The 22612-nt window shown below is 41.7% G+C and overlaps 1 protein-coding gene across 3 annotated transcripts in view; it reads left to right on the top strand.

Annotated features, from left to right (window-relative positions):
- The window catches only part of reps2 (RALBP1 associated Eps domain containing 2), a 147359-nt gene extending 125355 nt beyond the window's left edge, over window positions 1-22004 (top strand). For all 3 annotated transcript variants that reach the window (XM_055644934.1, XM_055644933.1, XM_055644932.1), the window contains exons 17-19: window positions 7570-7709; window positions 8661-8766; window positions 16880-22004. In XM_055644934.1, the coding sequence (XP_055500909.1) occupies window positions 7570-7709; window positions 8661-8766; window positions 16880-16948 (315 nt within the window). In that variant the 3' untranslated portion in view covers window positions 16949-22004. The remainder of the gene's footprint in view (window positions 1-7569; window positions 7710-8660; window positions 8767-16879) is intronic.
- Window positions 22005-22612: the final 608 nt, after the last annotated feature.

Genomic DNA, 22612 nt, shown 5'->3' with positions numbered 1-22612 from the left:
TTATTTAATGGTGATGTGATCTGAAGTTTCTTTTTCTTCTGGTTAAGTTTCAGTGGAGGATATTTTATAGGTTATTCGCTTGGTACAACATGTCTTTTTTGGCCATCGTGAAGAGGCTCTGTTGACTGACAGAATGAGCCAATATAAAATCATTCTATTATTTCAATGGTGACAGATTAGGAAAAAGGGAAGTGCAATGAGATCTGGGCATCCTTGTACACCAGTCACTGAAAGTAAACATGCAAGTACAGCAGGCAGTGAAGAAAGCTAATGAGAGGATTTGAGTACAGGAGTAAAGAGTTCCTTCTGCAGTTGTACAGGGCCCTGGTGAGACCACATCTGGAGTATTGTGCGAGGTTTTGGTATCCTAATTTGAAGAAGGGCATCCTTGCTATTGAGGTAGTGCAGCGTAGGTTCACAAGGTTAATCCCCAGGATGGTGGGACTGTCATATGAGGAAAGATTGGAAAGACTGGGCTTGGATTCACTGGAATTTAGAAGGTAGAGAGGGGATCTTATAGAAACGTATAAAATTATAAAAAGGACTGGGCAAGCTAGATGCAGGAAAAATGTTCCCAATGTTGGGGGGAGTCCAGAACAGTCTAAGAATAAAAGGGAGGCTATTTAAAAATGAGATGAGAAAAAACGTTTTCACCCAGAAAGTTGTGAATTTGTGGAATTCTCTGCCACAGAAGGCAGTAGAGGCCAATTCACTGGATGAATTTAAAAGAGAGTTAGTTAGAGCGCTGGGGCTAGCAGAATCAAGGGATATGTGGAGAAGGCAGGCACAGCTTACGATTGTGGATGATCAGCCATGATTACAATGAATGGCGGTGAAGGCTCGAAGGGCCAAATGGCCTCCTCCTGCACCTATTTTTTTATGTTTCTATAGGGACAGCATCTTAAGCCTAGATATACTTAACGTGTTGACATAAGACTATGTCTGATTAATAATTTCCATATTTGAAGAAGGCTGAATGTTCTATAGATAATTGTATTTTGCTCTATTTTTTGTTATGGCTTTGTATAATTAATAAGTGTTCTGTAAGCCCAAGGCACAATGATGGTAAACACAATGTGGTCAATGCAGAAGCACAAGGGGCTCCTCTTGAGTGAGGACTATTCTCTCCACGTCGACCAGCTAAAGATATCCTGTGATCTAACAACACACCTGCAGCTCAATCAGATTTATCGAGCAGGCGGTTGCTGCCTCATCAATTTCTATATCTCTCTTTTTCGCCGTCTATATCTGTAGTGCCATCCGGCACTCAAATTCACCTGGACCATTTCCCTACCGTTTTTGGACCTCCATCGCAGGTAACAGACTACTGACTGACATCTACTACAAACCCACCGACTCCCATGGCTATCTGGACTCCATTTCTTCCCACTCTGCTTCCTGTAAGGACTCTATCCCTACTCCCAATTCTTCTGTCTACGCCGCATCTGCACCCAGGATGAGGTGTTCCAAACTAGGGCATCGGAGATGTCCTCATTCTTTAGGGAACGGGGTTATCCCTTTTCTACTATAGAAGTAGCAATGTTACAAAATTTTGAGATTTAAAAAATCAAGTCTGCAATTTATCCCATCAGATAAAGCATAAAACAAAGTTTAATTTGACACCTAATTCGCTTTCATATCTTCAGTATTAAAAAAAATTATGGCCATTTTCATACTCTGAAATTAGCATCTTGTTCCCTATTGCTTTTCCAATGACTTAACAAAAGCTGTGATCGAGGACAGTCAAAAGCCCTTAACTTTCTTAAAAATTAAGAGAACTGAATGAAATTTTCAGTTATTGTAGATTGAAGCATTCTGAAACAAATATGTAACAATCTTACTTGGATGATCTGAAATTAAAGCATATAATTAGTTAGTTACCTAATTGTAACTAATTACAAAATTCAATTATTAGATCTAAACATCTATCCCTTTCTTAAGAAAAGGTTAACATTTTTAAATAGCCTAAGTGTCCAAATAACATTCACACAAGAATTCACAATATAACATGATTTTTAAATCTCATTCTCATGAATTTATAAGCCAAATGGAAGGAATTTATTGTTTAATTCCCATAAATTAATGGCCATTTAAATCATCTTGTGATGTTTTTCATCACTAGAGTTGCTGAAAGGATTTCCAACAGTTTCAGTTTCAGCTCCTTGGCATCCATATCACCAGCAACTTAACCTGGTTCCTTTTTTCCACTATCGTGGTGATCAAGAAAGCACAACAGCATATAGACGTTCTTAGGTGTCTAAGAAGATTTGACTTAAACATGACGATTCTGTCAAACTTGTATGGATGTGCTATAAAACATATTTTGACAGGTTTTCTCAGCCTGGTGTGGCAACTACTCTGCTCCTGACAACTGAACCTGCAGAGATTGGTGAACATAGCCCAGTCCATCACTTCACTTCCTTCCTTTCAGCCCACCTTTACTGCACATTGCATCAGAAAAGCTGGAAATATCATCAAGGATGCCTGCCTCACTGGCCATTTATATTTTTACCGTCTGGGAAAATATAGAAATACATGAAAGCCTGCATATCCTGACTTAAGAACAGCTTCTTCCGCGCTGACCTATCACCTCTTTCACGCCCTCTTCACAATACTGCCAGATGCTCTTAACCATGCCTCATTTGTTATTCATTACTGCACTTTAGTTTTTTCTATCAACTAAATCATGTTGCATTACAATCTTTGCACTATTCTTTGCTCTTTTGCATTCATTGTTGTATCTGTCATCACTGTAAACAGTTTATTCTGAGATTCATGTGAACATGGAATTTCAATTTACCCTGGTGTATATTACAAATGACTACAAGTCAGAGTGAAGTGCAGGGGACTACGACCCCCTCTTCCTACCATCCTGTACAATCACTGGAAAATAAGGTGGAGGACTTGAGGTCAAGGCTGCTTTACCAAAGGGAGCTGAGGGAATGTTCTGTGTTCTATTTCACAGAGACATAGCTCACCCCCAGCTCCACAGACTCAGCCGTCCAGCCTGAAGGTTTCTCCATCCATCCATCGTATGGACCGTACGCAGGCATCTGGGAAAGGGGGAAGCTGACTGTCTGCTTCATGGTCAACTCTTCGTGGTGCTCAGATGTGGCAGTTCTGTCTAACTCCTGCTCTCCGCACCTGAAACATCTGGAGGTGAAGTGCCGCCCCTTCTACCTCCCGAGGGAATTCACTTCCATCATCCTGACCGCGGTCTACATCCCACCCCAGGCAGATGTCCGGCTGGCATTGGAGGAGCTGCATGCTGTAGTCAACAAGCACCAGACTGCATATGCCGAAGCGTATACCACCATAGCCGTCAACAAGGTCAGCCTGAAAAAAATCACTCCCAAACTACCACCAACATGTCGCCTGCAGCACCAGAGGATTAAACACCCTTGACCATCAAGACCATCAAGGATTCCTATCGCTCTATCCCTCGCCCTCACTTCGGTAAATCCGATCATTCAGCGGTGCTGCTTCTTCCTGCAGGCAGCAACTGAATAAAGCACCCCCAGAGGTGAGGACTGTTCAGAGCTGGTCGGGGGAGGCAGATGAACAATTACAGGACTGCTTGGAGTCAGTAGACTGGGCAATGTTCAAGGACTCGGCAACGGACCTGAATGAATATGCCACAGTTGTTACAGACTTCATAAGGAAATGTGTGGAGGACTGTGTTCCTACAAAAACCTTCCGAGTGTTTCCTAACCAGAAGCTTTGGATGAACCAGGAGATCTGCATTCTTCTAAGGACCAGATCCGGGCATTTAGGTCTGGTGACGCAGTCGTCTATAAGAAGTCCAGATAAGACCTTGACAAGGCCATCAAAAAGGCCAAAAGGGACTTCCTCTCACAGCTGGAGGATGGGGCGGATGTTCGGCAACAGTGGCAGGGTTTGAATGCCATCACCTCCTACGAGGCAAAACCAGGAGGCAGCTCAAGCGACAACGAAGCATCACTCCCTGACGAGCTCAATGCATTCTACGCACGCTTTGATAGGGAAAACACTGATGTGCCTTCCCTAGCCCCCATACGCCCTGATGGTATTACAGTCATAGTCACAGAGGCCAACGTCAGAAGATCCTTCAGGGGATCTTTCTATCTTTGGAAAGCACCTAGACCTGAAGGTATACGCGGTCAAGTTCTCAAAACCTGTGCAGACCAATTGGCTGGGGATTTTGCAGACATTTTCAACCTCTCACTGCTGAGGTCTGAGGTTCCCATCTGCTTTAAGAGGGCATCAATAATACTGGTGCCCAAGAGTAAGGTGACGTACCTCAATGACTATCGACCAGTGGCACTAACGTCCGTGGTGATGGTGCTTTGAGAGGTTGGTTATAGTGGATATCAACTCCAACCTCAACCCACTCCAGTTTGCCTACCGTCATAACAGGTCAACGGAGGATAGAAACATAGAAACATCAAAAATAGGTGTAGGAGTAGGCCATTCGGCCCCGAGCCAGCACCGCCATTCAATGTCATCATGCCTGATCATCCACAATCAGTACCCGTTCCTGCCTTCTACCCATATCCCTTGATTCTGCAAGCCCGAAGAGCTATATCTAACTCTTTTGAATGCATCCACTGAATTGGCCTCCACTGCCTTCTGAGACATAGAATTCCACAAATTCACAACTTTCTGGATGAAAAAGTTTTTCCTCATCTCAGTTCTAAATGGCCTATCCCTTTTTCTTAAACTGTGGCCACTGGCTCTGGACTCACCCATCATCGGGAACATGTTTCCTGCATCTAGTTTGTCCAATCCCTTAATAATGTTATATGTTTCTTTCAGATATCCTCTCATCCTTCTAAATTCCAGTGAATACAAGCCCAGTCGTTCCATTCTTTCATCCAATGACAGTCCCGCAATCCCGGGAATTGACCTAGTGAACCTACGCTGCACTCCCTCAATAGCAAGAATCTCTTTTCCTCCCATATCCCAAAGATGTGTGGATTGGGAGATTAGAATGCCTCGAGTTTGTAGGATGACAGATACAATCTGGGGGGAGCCGAGGAGATTACAATTATTCTACTTAACTTTACATAAATTCAAGAGATTGGCAGTGTAATTTTTTTAACCAAAGTAAATCGTGCAAAGTAAAGGATGCAATCTCACTAGCTCTCCACTCCGCACTGAACCACTTGGACAATAAAAACACTTAAGTCAGGCTGTTGTTCATAGACCACAGCTCGGTGTTAATACATCACACCCTCCAAGTTGGTGAATTGGCCACATCGGGGGCGACACCGAGGGAACAACCGTGGCAAGAAGAAGGGACCCGAGTTCGAAGCTCAGAGAAGTGTACCCCCTCCCAACTAAGTGAATCTGACCAATTCAGTCATACGGGTAATATCTGACTCCGTCATGAGTTTTGTGATTTAGTTTAAGAAGTGATAAGTTGAAATAGTAAAATGAGAAGTTATTAGAAGTTAATTGTTTGCATGCATGTTTAAGTTACATGAGTGTTAATAAAGATTAAGTTGTACTAAAAAAAGAAGCTGGTTACCAAGCCCACGGAACTGGGTCTATGTTTACATATCCTGTTGTGCTGCAGCAAGTAAGAATTTCATTTTTCTATCTGAGACATATAATAATAAAACATTCTTGACTTGAATTTGAGTCCATCATGCTTCCATTTACACAAATTCTACCCAAACCTTATTTATTTTATTCTCCCTGCATTTCCAGCAATATCCCCTCACCCACATATTGGGGGCAATTTTCCGTGCCCAATTCACCTACCAACCTACACATCTGGGGTTTAGGAAGAAACTGGAGCATCTGGAGAAAAGGCCCACACAGGCAGCACCAGAGGTCAGGATTGAACCCAGGTCACTGGAGCTGTGAGATAGTCCAGTTCAATCCCACTCGTGAAGTGGGGATTGGGAACAGCTGGTGAATTTAGAAATGAATCCAATGTATTCCAGGCCCTCTCAATTATTTAAGTGAGTTTTTTGATTTCTATTTATGTGCTAAGGAGCCTGCTTTCTCAACATTCTAGCCAGATTCCACTTAACTGTGGCTGAGGAACAAAGGTATAAATTGGAAAGAGTCAATGTCATAGATAAACTAGCTTAAATGTAAAAGCTTACTGACACAGGCAAGCAACAAGTTGTCTGCTGTTTGTGCTGCAGAAGTCTGCATAACCTTCAGGGTTTTAACTACAAGGTGGAAGTGGAAGGAATCCCAGACACAGTGACTGGTTTCCTCCTCCTGTTCCCACCAGTCAGTCATCCCTTTCTAACAGCTATCAACTGCGAGCCATCATACTTAGGGTCACCGATCACCTCACTCTTCTCACTGTGCCATGACTGAAAAATCAAGGAAAATATATAATTTGCCCCACTCTCTCTTATTTTAGATATTTAACTTATTAGCAGGCATTAGCCTATTGGAGACTACTAGGTTAAGGCATTACTAAAAAGATTGGGATCCAAGAAATCCTCCACAAGTTTAAGGCACTGTACACTATGTGTAAGTGCATCATCTCTATCCTCTAAATACTGCATGTGCCCAGCTTATGCCGATCAATTTCAGCAACTGTTTGCAAACCCAACATGCCCTCCCTCATCCCCCCGACTCCGAACTCAAGCAAAGGGAGCAATAGATCTGTATCCTCGGTCTGCAGGTATTCACAGGAGCAAGAACGTCCAACTCAGCCTATATGGATTAAATATGGATATTTGTTTGATTCCTTTAGAAAGTAAATAAGCTATGATGGTGTAACAAAATGTGGGAAAAGATCTGAAAGAATTTTCATGTGTATAGTACTTTGCAATTAGTGGGAACATCAGAAAGTACTTGATAATCACTGAAGTACTTCTGAATTGCAGTAAAATGCAGATACAAGGAACTGCAGATACTGCCTTACCAAAAAAAATCAAAGTGGTGGAGTTACTCAGCAGGCCAGGCAGCATCGCTGGAGGACATGGATAGCTGTTGTTTCGGGTCGGTATCCTCCTTCGTACTCTGAAGAAGGGTCCTGACCCGAATCATCGCCTATCCACGTCCTCCAGAGATGTTGCCTGACCACTGAGTTACTCCAGCACTTTGTGTGTTCTGAATTGCAGTCACTGCTGCAATGTGGAAAATATAGCTTCCACCTTAAGCATAATAAGAATCACAAACAGCTTGGTCATAATGATCGGCAGTTGTTGAGTGATGGCGGTTGCTGGGTAAATATTGTCTGGGACAATGCGGTGAACACTTGTAGATAGTTACACCAATCTCAAAGGTAGATTCTACCTTCAGTTTAACACCATTGAGGCCCCCCATCTCCTGAAAGTGCACTGCTCCTTGTGTGCTGCCCTGGTGTGCCTGCATAATGTGGGGCGCGACTTCAGCTCACAACCTGCTGCCTCTGAGACCCAAGTAGAACCACTGAGCCACAGCTGAGAGCTAGTGGGCCAAATGGTACTCTACGCATTTCATGTTGTCTACCGCTTACCCACATATGGCTTTATAATGTGGGATGGAGTAGGTTTCAAAGAGCATAAAATAACATACAAAGGCTGTGAGAGAAGTATAAGCAACAAATGGCTTTGTTCTTTTTTCCTTCCAACTAAGGACACGTCACATCGCCAGCCTCCATTGAAACCTCTTCGCAGAAAGCTTCGACCGAAAGACCAGGGCGAAAGCTTGGAGCAGTTACCCCAGTGGAGCACAGCATCCGGACCAAACGCCAAACCACACCAACAACTGCAAAAGTACTTTCTGTGCTTCCTTTATGCTTCCTCAGAACCAGAGGCTTTATACAAGTTTAGATGAAGTCTCCAAACTAACTAGAGTGCATACATTTATGGTGTGAAGGAATAGGGTTCAAAGTAATATGGTTTGCAATTTTTTTCACAAAGGTTGATGGATATAGAAAATGAAATGCCAGAGGAAGCTGTAGAGGTAGATACAGTTACAAGATTTAAAAGATGTTTAAAGAGTACATAGATAGATACAGTTTAGATGATTATGGGCCAAACGCAGGCAAATGGGACTGGTTTGATTAGACATGGCTGACTTGGACCGAAGGGTCTGTTTCCGTGCTGTGTATCTATAACTCTATTTCTTCATTAGAATTGCTATTCAAGTAACCAGAAAGCAATTGGATTCCCATGTACATTGTGGGTCCCAAATTAGTGGACAGTGTGTTACTGAATCTTGTGCAATATAAGGTCAAAGATACTAGAAGTAAGTGGCCCCAGACCAGCTGTGTCTGCATACTGTGCATTGATAAGAAATCTCTTTTCAAGCTCTGTTTTGTTAGCATTGAAAGAAGTTTGCAAAAAATTGACTCATTATTGACAAAATGGTGCAGGATAAATCCACCATTCAGTAGCTGATGCTGGTCCTCACCTTTGCTTGACCTCAGATTAATATCAGCAAAGTCCATCGACTGCTTTGTGTGTTAGATATTAATCCTTTTTATGTTGCACAGTCATGGAAAAACATAACCCTGGATCAGCAAGAAAAGATCAGTTCAGCCTAAAGTCATTTAATGAGCAGAGGGAGGGTTGAAATGAGAAATAACCCCTCCTTTACTTCCATTAGTCTGAATTTAAGCTGTTAAAATCACAAACTTATTCCTTGCAACTGGCAATTTGCCCTTCACCGAAGGTTATAAAATGCTTAATGTTCATTCTAATGTTTTATTTTTCTTGGTGCAGAATATCATCCAAGCAGAAAAAAGCCATTCAAACAGCGATTCGCAAAAATAAGGAAGTTAATATGGCCCTGGTCAGGTTGAACGGCGAGTTGCAGCAGCAGTTCAAGGTAGATGCCCAGAATGAACCATTAAAGAAAAAAAAAATTAGTCTTTAATTTTTAAAGGCACTGCAAATTTAATGTTCATTCTTTTACAACACGTGTTGCCCTGCCATTTCTATGCCAATTAATCATACAAGATTAAGTCACAATGCTTAAAAGTGGCAGGGGCACCACAAACGGTCCAGCACAGAGACCGACCCTGTTGCTCCAAAAGGTAGGGAAAAAAAGAGGGCAATAGTAATTGGGGACTCTATTGTTAGGGGGTCGGATAGGCGATTCTGTGGACGCAGTCGGGAGACCAGGATGGTGGTCTGCCTCCCTGGTGCCAAGGTCTCGGACGTGTCTCAACGCATCCAAGATATCCTTAAATCAGAGGGAGAGGAGCCTGAGGTCGTGGTACATATAGGTACCAATGACATAGGTAAAAAAAGGGAAGAGGTCCTGAAGGGAGGATTTAGGGAGTTGGGAGGAGAGTTAAGAAAAAGGACCAAAAAGGTAACAATCTCAGGATTACTGCCTGTGCCACGCGACAGTGAGAGTAGGAATGGAGCGAGGTGGAAGATAAATGCGTGGCTGAAAGACTGGTGCAGAGGGCAGGGATTCAAGTTCCTGGATCATTGGGACTTCTTTTGGGGAAGGTGGGACCTGTACAGAAAGGATGGGTTGCACTTGAACCCGAGGGGGACCAATATCCTGGCGGGGAAATTTGCAAAGGCAGCTGGGGAGACTTTAAACTAGAATGGTTGGGGCGAGGGACTCAAATAGCGAAAGGTAGTAGACAGAATGGGAGGCAGGAAGCAGAAATGGGGAGCACTCGGACACAAGAGGAGAAAGAAAAAAAAGGAAATAAACAGAGAATAAGAGACGGGGGTTTTCTTAAATGTGCATATTTTAATGCTAGGAGCATTGTAAGAAAGGTGGATGAGCTTAGAGTCTGGATAGACACCTGGAAGTATGATGTTGTGGCGATCAGTGAAACGTGGTTGCAGGAGGGCTGTGATTGGAAACTAAATATTCCAGGATTTCGTTGCTTCAGGTGTGATAGAATTGGAGGGGCAAGAGTTGGAGGTGTTGCATTGCTAGTCAGGGAAGATATTACAGCAGTGCTTTGGCAGGATAGATTGGAGGGCTCGTCTAGGGAGGCTATTTGGGTGGAATTGAGAAGTGGGAAAGGTGTAGCAACACTTATAGGGGTGTATTATAGACCGCCAAACGGGGAACGAGAATTGGAAGAGCAAATATTTAAGGAGATAGCAGATATTAGTAGTAAGCACAAGGTAGTGATTGTGGGAGATTTCAACTTTCCACACATAGACTGGGAAACACATTCTGTAAATGGGCTGGATGGGTTGGAGTTTGTAAAATGTGTGCAGGATAGTTTTTTGCAGCAATACATAGAGGTACCTACTAGAGGAGGGACAGTGCTGGACTCCTGTTAGGAAATGAGACGGGACAGGTCACCGAGGTATGCGTTGGGGAGCACTTCGGGTCCAGTGATCACAATACCATTAGCAATATAATTAGAGAGCTGTTCAGAACTGGACCTAGGGTTGAGATTTTTGATTGGAGAAAGGCAACTTTGATGCGATGTAGATGTTCCTGTTCCGTTGAAAGGGTAGGTTTTCAGGGTAAACATTGGACATCTTGTTCGGGGAGGGAGATCTACAGTAATTTAGGCGCATGAAGTAAATGCCCTCCGCTTGAGGAGTATAAGGAATGTATAAAGAATCTTAAGAATGAAATTAGAAAAGCGAGGAACCGGTTGCTTTGCAAGTAAGGTGAAAGTAAATCCAAAGGGTTTCTACAGCCTCTGCAAAAGGATAACGAGGGATAAAATTGGTCCATTGGAGAGACAGAGACAGCAGAACAATTTTTTTATTGCCATACCATACTAAGAGTGATGCAGTTGGTATTAAGGATGCTCTCGATGAGGTGAAAAAATAGCGGTAGAAGTTCAGGTTCAAAGAGTAGCAGGATCTTGAGGATACTGAGGAGACAGAGTGGGACCTTCTTCAGTCTCCTCAGGAAGAAGAGAAACGCTGATGACAGCCTTCTTGATAGTCCCCGAGTATTGGCGTACTGCGCATGTTGTTCCATTGTTTAAAGAGGGGTAAGAGTAAACCTAGCAATTATAGAGAGTGTTGACTTCAGTGGTGGGAACCTGGAAAAGATACCTAGAGAAATATATATTCCACCTAAACCGTCTGATTTAACAGTGGATGGGGGGTGTGCGTGCCGTCATGTCTGGACTAATCTTCCTGAAGTCTTGAATGAGCTCCTTGGAAATTGACGGGGTTAAGGGCCAGGTTGTTGTCTATAGCGTAAGGCCATGCAAGGTTCCTCATGGAAGTGTTAAGGAGGTTCCTGTTGGGTAGGCCAGCAAGATGGTTGTTGCTGAATGAGGCCAATGGTGGATGGCCGTTGTGGAGGCAGGTGACATCTGCATACTTGTTGGGTCCTTTGTTGTTTGTCATGTACATCAATGATCTGGATGAAGGTGTGGTAAATTGGATTCGTAAGTATGCAGATGATACCAAGATAGGGGGTGTTGTGGATAATGAAGAGGATTTCCAAAGTCTACAGAGTGATTTAGGCCATGTGGAAAAATGGGCTGAAAGATGGCAGATGGAGTTTAATGCTGATAAATGTGAGGTGCTACACCTTGGCAGGACAAATCAAAATAGGACGTACATGGTAAATGGTAGGGAATTGAAGAATACAGTTGAACAGACGGATCTGGGTATAACCATGCATAGTTACTTGAAGGTGGAATCTCATATAGATAGGGTGGTAAAGAAAGCTTTTGGTATGCTAGCCTTTATAAATCAGAGCATTGAGTATAGAAGCTGGGATGTAATGTTAAAATTGTACAAGGCATTGGTGAGACCAAATCTGGAGTATGGTGTACAATTTTGGTCGCCCAATTATAGGAAGGATGTCAACAAAATAGAGAGAGTACAGAGGAGATTTACTAGAATGTTGCCTGGGTTTCAACAACTAAGTTACAGAGATAGGTTGAATAAGTTAGGTCTTTATTCTCTGGAGCGCAGAAGATTAAGGGGGGACCTGATAGAGGTCTTTAAAATGATGAGAGGGATAGACAGAGTTGATGTGGACAAGCTTTTCCCTTTGAGAATAGGGACGATTCAAACAAGAGGACATGACTTCAGAATTAAGGGACAGAAGTTTAGGGGTAATATGAGGGGGAACTTCTTTACGCAGAGAGTGGTAGAGGTGTGGAATGAGCTCCCAGTGGAAGTGGTGGAGGCAGGTTCATTGGTATCATTTAAAAATAAATTGGATAGGCATATGGATGAGAAGGGAATGGAGGGTTATGGTAGGAGTGCAGGCAGGTGGGACTAGGGGGAAAAAAAATTTGTTCGGCACGGACTTGTAGGGCCGAGATGGCCTGTTTCCGTGCTGTAATTGTTATATGGTTATATGGTTATAAATGAAGGTAGGTGTGGTGCAGGGCTTGCATTCCGGATTACGTGTTTACAACAACATAAAAGAATGTAAGAAGCAGGAGGAATCAATGCAGTCATAAAATCATACTGCACAGAAATAGGTCTTTTGCCTCAACTTGTCCACGTCAAAAAGAAACCCCATCTACACTAGTCCCATTTTCTACATTTGGTCCATATTTCTTAAAGGTTTTCGTATCCGTGTATCTGCCCAAATGTTTTTTAAAACTTGTTATAGACCCTGCTTCAACTATCTCCTCTGGTAGTTTTGTTCAACCTTCTGTCACCATCCTCTGCTTCCTTCCGCAAAGCCAACTCTGGGCCCATTTATTTAGCTCTCCCTAGTACCTTGTGATCTAATCTTCCTAAGCACCCTACCAGGCAGAACCTTATCAAAAAGCCTTGCTGAAATTCATATAGACAATATCTATGCTTTGCCCTCACCAGCACCTCTTTGACTACAATACGGACCATCCACAAGACATCTCCATAAACTGTCCCAAGATTCCCTGTCTTCATGTCTTTATCATTGGTAAATACTCATTGAGGACCTGCGGATCCTCATAGAGATGATTGCTTTGATTTCTGAGGGCCCTATTCTCTCTATAGTTACCCTCTTTCCCCGAATGTACTTGTTAAGGATTTACCTAATATTATCTGCCAGGAATATCTCCCGTCCCCTTTTTGCCCTACTGAATCTCTTCATAAATATGTTCCTTAACCCCTTAAACCTCCAGGGATACAGTTGATCCCATCTGCCAATACCAGGCCCATGCCTCCTTTTCTATGATCAAAGCCTCAATTTATCTCATTATCCATGCTTCCTTACTCCCACCTGCCTTGTCCTTCACTCTACCAGGAACTTGCTTGCTTTGAACTCTCGTCATCACACTTTTAAAAGCATCCCACGTTCCAGATGTCCCTTTGCCCGCAAACAACCTACTTCAATCAAATATAGCTTGTTCTTTTTTTTTTTTTTTTTTTTTTTTTTTTTTTTATTTTATTAGAAGTTAATACAGCACAAAACAGTACAGTGGAACCTAATATTAGGTGCCAACTATGTAATACCGTAATCCATTCTATGTACAACCTCTAGTTTTATGTTATGAGAAGGAAGTAAGCAAGACAAGAAAAAGAAAACAATAGAAAGAGGAAAAAGTGGAAAAATAGATGGTAGAGAGTAGAAAAACGTGAAGTGTGTATATAAAAAATAAAAAAGGAAGAGAGAAAGTGGAAAGTAGAAATAGAAGAGAAGGCCCCTTAAAAGAGAATTTTTCAAATCTGTATTCGGAGATGTAGATCTATCCGCGTCATGAACTGAAATCAGCAATCTTTACGGTACCGCTGCATCACATGATTCCAAAAAGTCGATGAAAGGAGACCAACTCCTTAAGAATTGGTCATATTTATCTATTAGTCGGAGTCTCATTTCTTCAAGGCGTGCTATGTCCATCATATTCCTAATCCACATTTTAACAGTTGGTATAGTTGTATTTTTCCAAAATTTAAGTATCAATTTCTTTCCAATTATTAACCCATAATTAAAAAAAACATTTTGATCTTTATTTAAATTGGTATCTTCTCCTATTATTCCAAATATAATCCATTCCGTTTTGGGTTCTATTCTTGACTTGAAAAGCTTTGTAAATATATCAAATATATCACTCCAAAATTTATTCAACTTTGTACATCCTACAAATGAATGTGTTATATTAGCGTTTTGAAACAAACATTTATCACATCTGGGAGAGACGTTTGGATAAAATTTATTCAACCTCGTTTTTGAATAATATAGTCTATGTAATAATTTGAATTGAATTAAATTATGTCTTGCATTAATAGAACAGTTATGTGTATTCATCAAATACTTTTCCCATCTATCCTTCGAGATCTTTATCATTAGCTCATGTTCCCAATCTTCCCTTAATGCTTCTGTTGAGGGTGATTCTCTATTTAATATATTATTATAAAAGTATGATATTAATTTTTGTGAATCAGCCTTAATATTCATTGCTTCTTCTAAAGGATCTAAAAATATAGTTTGAAATCTATGTGTATATTTCTTCATAAAGTCACATACCTGTATATATTTAAAATATTGATTATCCTTCAATTTAAATTTTAATTTTAATTGTTGAAATGATAAGTTTGCCCACTTCATACATATCCCCTACTTTCCTACTTACTTGTTCCTTTTTAATACCAACAAAAGATGGCCATGCCATACTCAGAATTTTACCTTCTGGGCTTACCCTGACCTTATCCATTACTGTTTTAAAGTTAATAGAACTGTGATCGGTGGTCCCAAAAGATACTTCAGTCACTTGATCTTCCCAATTTCCTAAGAGTAGGTCAAACTTTGCACTCTCCCTTGTATGACCCTCTACATATTCCCAAAGAAAACCTTCCTGACAATATTGGACAAATTCTACAGTGTCAAAACCTTTGGCACAATGACAGTCCCAGTCTATATTGGGAAAGTTAAAATTCCCTGCTATGAAAACCCTATTAGTCTTGCAGTTGACTGCAATCTCCCTGCGTATTTGTTCTTCTCCATTACGTTGACCATTTGGGGGCCTATAGTACACTCCAACAAGGATCATCCCTTTTTTATTTCTCGGCTCCAGAATAGTCTCGCTGGATGAATCATCATCAGGAATGTCATCTCAGACTACTGCCATGACATTTTCCTTAATCAATAAAACAACCTGCCGCCTCCTCTTTTTCCCGCTCCTCCATCTGACCTGCAGTGGCTGTAGGCTCGAACATCAAAGTGCCAGTCCTGTCCCTCTCTTAGCCGGGTTCCCATAATGGCTATAACGTCCCAGTCACACATACCTACCCATGCCCTGGATTAATCTATTTTACCTGTCACGCTTCTAGCATTAAAATAAATACAATTTAAGCCAACCGTTCTTCGCTCCCTGTTGCGCTCCAGCCTACCCAGTCGACTGAATTTGCTGTCATTGCTTTGTGTATCGACTTCAAGCCTCGCACCTGCCTTACAACTATATTGGAGCCCGTTCCCCAGACGATCTAGATTAAACCCTTCCTAATAGCATTTTTAAATTTGCCCACCACAATATTACTTTTGCCTCCAGTTCAGGTGCAACCCATCCTTCTTGTAAATTCACCTTTGCCCCAGAATCCCTGCTCTCTACACCAATTCCTCAGCCACACATTAATTTGTCCCATCTTCCAATTCCTAGCCTCACTAGCACTTGACACTGGGAGTGATCCAGAGTTACTACCTTTGAGTTCCTTCTTTTTTAGATTTTGCCCAACTCCCTATATTTATTCTGCAGGACCACATCCCTTTTCCTACCTATGTCATTTGCGCCAATAACATTTGGCTGCTTACCCTCCCCCTTGAGAATGTTCTGTATTGCTCTGATATATCATTGCACCATGGACGTAACACACCATCCTGGAGCCTCATTTGTTGCCACTAATCTCTTGTCTGCTCCCCTAACTAATGAGTCTCTTCCCATTATGGCTCCACCTGACGTTACCATTCCCTGCTGTGCCTCAGAGCCAGGACTGGTGCCACAGACCTGACTGTTGCTGCTGCTCTTCCTGGACAGATCATCCCCCTCAACAATATCCAAAAAGGTAAACAATGCCCTCCATAATGTTTGGGACAAAGACCCATCATTTATTTATTTGCCTCTGTACTACAGAATTTGAGATTTGTAATAGAAAAAAAGTACATGTGGTTAAACTACACATTGTCAGATTTTAATAAAGGCCATTTTTATACATTTTGGTTTCACCATGTAGAAACTGTAGTGCTTGTTGCAAGTCAGGCATCCCATGCCCAGGACACTGCAACTGGTGTTCATCCAGGCAATGTTCTAGACCTGTTCGCTGCCACTTCTGTGGTGATTCTCCATCACAAGGTGAGAAGTAGGGATATTTGGTGATGATTGCACAAAGTTCAATTCCATTTGCAGCAACTGAGATAAATGCCTGCCTGTAGCAAGATGTAAATAATGTTCACGCTACCTCTGAAATGCAGTAAAAAGCATTACTGTGACAGAAATATCCAATGTGACTACCTCCGTCAAAAGAGCATTACCTGTTGACAGTCTGAGGCATGACCATTCTTTAAGTCCCCCAACATGTTATTTTGGAATTCATCATTGCCTCACTTTCTAACACTCAAAAACATTTCCATCAGGTCTCGTCGTCAAGTTTATTGTCGTATTTGCAAGTACAGCAAGGAAAAGTAAAATGAAAATCTTGCTTGCTGCAGCATCACAGGCATGTAGACAGTAAAGATGATTTATCATTTAAAATATTCTAATAATATCAATGTTTGCCAGTTGCCAGTTAAAGCCTTACAGCAAGCTTTCTACTCTATTTTATCATTTGACTTTTTATTGAGCAGTTTTTATTGCTGGACTGTAAAAATGAGTTGTGATTGAGCAATATTATATGATTTTCCATTCTGTATTTCTCAGAGCAAGGACTGACCTCCAGAAATGTTACATGAATGTTCTGCAAACATAATTACATTTTGTTGGCAATCAAATGTCTTTGAACACAGTGGTTCAATTCTATACTGTCTCCACAAAGGTTTAATAGGGATATTTCTTGTCCATGGCTTCGCAGTTGCATAAAAGAAACATAATGCAAACATTTATTTCTTACAGGAGGTTCGCAAAGAGCGGATTACATTGGAGTCACAGTTGGAGCCTCTTCGACCAATCCCTCACACGTGACTTCACCTTCTGGCTAGTATATCTAACGGGAGCTCAAATATGAGGACAATGTATATATTCATATTTGCATAGGATAGGGCACAAAAGGGGCCAATATGACACAAAGACCTCTCAATACTATCATTTTTATCACAATGTGTTTGAACACAAAAATAGAAACATTTATACAATGCGAACACTAACATTCTAACTTCAAAATTGTTCCCTTGTTTGAAGCACAATCTCATCTGGCCATCTTGCATGATAAATAATAGCAGAGCAAATCTAATATTGGCCCCCTTTCAGAGCACAATGCATGTTTGGCTCCCTCACACGTATTGTAAATCCAAATGCAACTTAAATGGGAAGGCAAATAGAATTATCTGAGATTTTATCAACGCATATTTTTCACCTTTCCTATACCTTGAAATATCATTGATCACTGAAGACCTGGAAACATGATTCACATATTCCAACCTCCGGATCCCAACTTCCATTACATTTTTGAAATTTAAGTATTCGTTAAATATATTGAATTGTGCAAAATATAACATTTATTTCCACAGAATTGTTTGATGAAGATAATATGAACATTAAAGTGGGTGGTTTTTTTTCTAAATGTTCCTTGTATTTTATATTTTCTGAAATTATGGTTTACCTTTTTGAGATCGAACATTCAACGTTTGAGCAGTTATATTTTGGTGCAGCAATGTATGTCTTATACTTTAATGTACTGTCTTTTTCACACCCAGACCCATTTTTATGTAGACCAAATAACAGAATAATTTTATACAAATAGAGGGAGACTTTCTGGGAATTCAACGCTCAGTTCAATCGTCTTATGATGGTCATTTTTGTATAAATATTTTCACATGTTTGCCTTGTGTTAATGTGCAATATTTGTATTCTGATTATAGTTAATGTGGAGTTTTTATTTAAATAGAGGTGTCAAAGGTTGTAGAATATATTTCATTTTGAATACAGATGGTGCTTTATACCTGATTTGGGGGTTGGTGATCCTATATTGACAAAAACCTGCAAACATTTCTGAATCTTCCATACACATGTAAGTATGTTGTAGGTGATGTTTCCAACTGGTCGTGTTAACACAACAGTTCATATGGTTTTCTGTTTGTTTTGTGATGGCACCTAGCTTGGCTGTGCCAGGAGTTCACCTGAGCTAGACAATCTGGAAACTCTAGACTTAACCATTCCTGTATGAACTCCCTCCTACCACTCCTTGTAAACTAAAAGTATTACCTCTTTTCTAATTGGCATAAAGTGACATCCAACCATTATACCCACTTTGACTTTTGTTTGTTAAACCTGTTAAACTTCTCACCTTGATTTTTAAATTGTGCATGTGGCATTGGTTCCCTACTCTGTCTAATCTCCAACCTTATAACTCTAAATGTTATCTGCAATCTCCAATTGTGGTAGGTTGATCACCCCAAATTTTAATTGATCAACTATTGGCAGCAATGGCTTCAGTTGTCAAGGTTCCACACTCAATAGTTCCCTCCCAACTCCCTGTCACACTTTCTGCTTAAAACCTATCTTTTTGACCAATATTTCAGTCATCCAAATATTTCTTAATTTGGTTCTTCCATGATATACCTACTTGAGAACCCTAGTTTATATTTTGCTATATTAGAGGAGCTAGATCAATACAATGCGAGGCAAAATTAGAATGTAGGTCCCTTACAGTCAGAGACAGGTGAATTTATATTGGGAAACAAGGAAATGGTAGAACAGTTAAACGAGTACTTTGGTTCAGTCTTCACTAAGGAAGACACAAAAAAAATCCCAGAAATGATAGGGGACCAAGGAATGAAATGGAGGGAGGAATTGGAAGGAATCCACATTAGTCAGAAAATGGTGTTCGGTAAACTGTTGGGACTGAAGGCAGGTAAATCCCCAGGGCCTGATGGTCTGCATACCATAGTACTCAAGGAGGTGGCCCGAGAAAGCATGCGTGCATTGGTGATCATTTTTCAATGTTCTCTCGACTCTCAGTCAGTTCCTGTGGACTGGAGGGTAGCCAATTCCACTTTTTAAGAAAGGAGAGAGAAAACGGGGAATTATAGACCAGTTGGCCTTACATCGGTAGTGGGGAAGATGCTGGAGTCGATTATTAAAGATGTTATTGCAGCATTTGGAAAGGAGTGACAGGATCAGGCAAAGTCAGCATGAATTTATGAAGGGGCAATCATGCTTGACTAATTTTTTTGAAGTTTTTGAGGATGTAACAAGTAGAATGGATAAGGGAGAGCCATGGGGTAGATGAGGTGCATCTGGACTTTCAAAAAGCCTTTGACAAGGTTCCACACAAGAGATGAGTGTGCAAAATTAGAGCACATGGTATTGACATGGATAGAGAACTGGTTGGCAGACAGGAAGCAAAGAGTAAGAATTAACGAGTCTTTTTCAGAATGGCAGGCAGTGACTAGTGGGGTGCTACAAGCTGGATGGCTGTGTGAGCTGCGAGGAGGATGCAATGAAGCTGCAGGGCGACTTGGGTAGGTTGGGTGAATGGGCAGAAGCATGGCAGATGCAGTATAATGAGGATAAATGCTATTGAGGGAATACAGCGTAGGTTAACAAGGTTAGTTCCAGGGATGGCGGGACTGTCATATGCTGAGAGAATGGAGCGGTTGGGCTTGTACACTCTGGAGTTTAGAAGGATGAGAGGGAATCTTATTGAAACATAGAAGATTGTTAAGGGTTTGGACACGCAGGAGGCAGGAAACATGTTCCCGATGTTGGGAGAGTCCAGAACCAGGGGCCACAGTTTAAGAATAATGGGTAAGCCATTTAGAACGGAGACGAGGAAACACTTTTTCTCACAGAGAGTTGTGAGTATAGAATTCTCTGCCGGTTCTCTGGATACTTTCAAGAGAGAGCTAAATAGGGCTCTTAAAGATAGCGAAGATGGGGAGAAGGCAGGAACAGGGTATTGATTGGAGATGATCAGCCATGATCACATTGAATGGCGGTGCTGGCTCGAAGGGCCGAATGGCCTACTCCAGCACCTATTGTCTATTGAGGTTAACCCCTTTGGTGGCAAGAACAGGAAGGCAGATTATTATCTGAATGGTGTCAGATTAGGAGAATGTGAGGTGCAACAAGACCTGGGTGTTCTTATACATCAGTCAATGAAATTAAGCATGCAGGTACAGCAGGCAGTGACGAAAGCCAATGGCATGTTGGCCTTCATTGCGACAGGATTTGAGTTTAGGAACAAGGAGATCCTACTGCAGTTGTACAGGGCCCTGGTGAGACCACACCTGGAGTATTATGTGCAATTTTGCTTTCCTAATCTGAGGAAGGACATTATTGCTATTGAGGTAGTGCAGTATGTTTGTATTCACTGGAATTTAGGATGAGAGGGAATCTTATAGAAACATATAAAATTCCTAGAGGATTGAACAGGATAGATGCAGGAAATAATGTTCCCAATGTTGTGGGTCCAGAACCAGGGGTTACAGTTTAAGAATAAGAGGTAGGCCATTTAGGACTGAGATGAGGAAAAACATTTTCACCCAGAGAGTTGTGAATCTGTGCAATTCCCTGCCACAGAAGGCAGTGCAGGCCAATTCACTGGATGTTTTCAAGAGAGAGTTAGATTTAGCTCCTAGGGCTAAGAGAATCAAGGGATGTGTAGGAAAGAACTGCAGATGCTGGTTTAAATCAAAGGTAGACACAAAATGCTGGAGTAACTCAGCGGGTCAGGTAGCATCTCCGGAGCGAAGGAATGGGTGATGTTTCGGGTCGAGACACTTCTTCCAGTCTGAAGAAGGGTCTTGACCTGAAACGTCACCCATTCCTTCACTCAAGAGATGCTGCCTGACCCGCTGTGTTACTCCAGGGAATAAAGGAATATGGGGGAAAAAGCCAGAACGGGGTACTGAATTTGGATGATCAGCCGTGAACATATTGAATGGCTGGTGCTAGTTATACATATTGTTTCCTTTACATTTATCTTTATTTAAATCATGCTTGTGTACTGTAGAATAACATATGAACAGTTGTGGTTGAAGAGAAATAGATGTTGAGATTCAGTGCCTTGCCTCTTGAACTTTCAATGGAATTCTTTGAAACCATTGACTGATGGTGCCAAAAGGCACAATGCTCGCTGGAATCCTACTGCCCCACTGGAAATATGTTATAGCTGTAACAGGTATAGCTTGGACCCAATAGCAGCACAGAATCAGGCAGGTATAATTGGTAATGAACCTTATTACGATACTGTAACACAGAGTAGTAACACAGGAATGGGTACACCGTACTCACACAGAGGCTCAGGATTGAGCGAGGGTTCCGAAGAGGGGCAGGCAGGAGACGTAGTCGGGGTAGCGGAAGGTCCGGTAACCAGGAGATCCAACACACGATGCAAACAAACTAGCGAGGGACAGACGAAAGGAGAGTCGAAGCCAGGCAGGTAGTCGAGGAGCCGTTGCAGGGATACACCAAACAGCCCAGGAGAGAGGCAGACAGAAACCAGGAGGTCGGGGACAGAAGGCTGAGGTGCTATCCGGGAAGACGACAGGACGGAATGGTCAGGGGCAGGCAGGTTCGAATCCGTGTAGGCAGTCGGGAAATCGCTGGAGAGTCTTGCATGAATGCTGAGGACAATCTGGCACTGTGTGAACGGTGAGGAGAGTCTATATACTGGATTAATAGGTGATCAGAGGCAACTGAGTGCAATAGGTGAGGAGAGTTAGGCTGATGAGAGGGGAGTGGCAGGCGAGCAGAAGGAGGGACTGGTGGAAAAGTACTGGGAGGTGAAGTGGATGAGAATGAGGAGAGGGCAGACTGTGACAATAGCATTATTTCTCAGTAAGTGAATGACCAGACTCAGTTTCATCACCCTGTTTGACTGTGATCATGTATGGGAGATCTGAATGTTGACATCCAGCACACAATACAAAGGGACTTCTAATGGATAATTCATGACATCATCTGAACCCTTGTTAAGAGATTTTGCTGCCCTGCAGTTACTGCCAGACATCCATATTTCTCTGTTTTATTAGAACAGTCCTTCAAATCTGTCATGTAGTTATTATGCATCTACTGTTTCATACACCCCTATCTAACAATCTGCATTCTTTCTCACAACCTATTGAAGGAATAGACTGCCTGCTTTGTGCTGCTGTAATATTGTTTTATAATAAACGTACTGTAACACATTGAGGAGTGTTTGGTGCAAGGCATTTCTATTACTCCCAGTAATATGAGCATTGCCTCTTTTATTACTGTAGGTTTCACCCTGGCATGGTATGGAGCTTTCTAAAATCCCCCACGTTATTTTTGGCATTCATACTGACAAGAAGGGCATCACTCCTTTCTGTCTCTCCCACTCAACAACTCCCCAATACACAACTCCCCAATACACACTTGTCGGGAAGTGGCGATAATGGAGAAATTAACACTTTACATTTAAAAACAATTCTGATAATCATTACAGTTTAGGAAATGGAACTATAATCAAATACTTGGCCCACACTCAATTCTTATGGAACATGTGTAAACACCATTACCAACTTTAAAACAAAGGCAGAGTTCTCACCCAACAAAGCATTGCGACTGAGCTGAGTGAAAATTTATTGTACTTGGCCTGTTCACAAAAGCTTGTATTTGGATACCCCACGGCATCAATCACTTTTGTTAAGGTACTTCATTTCC

The sequence above is a fragment of the Leucoraja erinacea genome, chromosome 13 (genome assembly GCF_028641065.1).
Source record: "Leucoraja erinacea ecotype New England chromosome 13, Leri_hhj_1, whole genome shotgun sequence".
Taxonomy (NCBI): domain Eukaryota; kingdom Metazoa; phylum Chordata; class Chondrichthyes; order Rajiformes; family Rajidae; genus Leucoraja; species Leucoraja erinaceus.
Note: the sequence above shows the minus strand (reverse complement) of the source record. Positions and strands in the feature narration are given on the sequence as shown.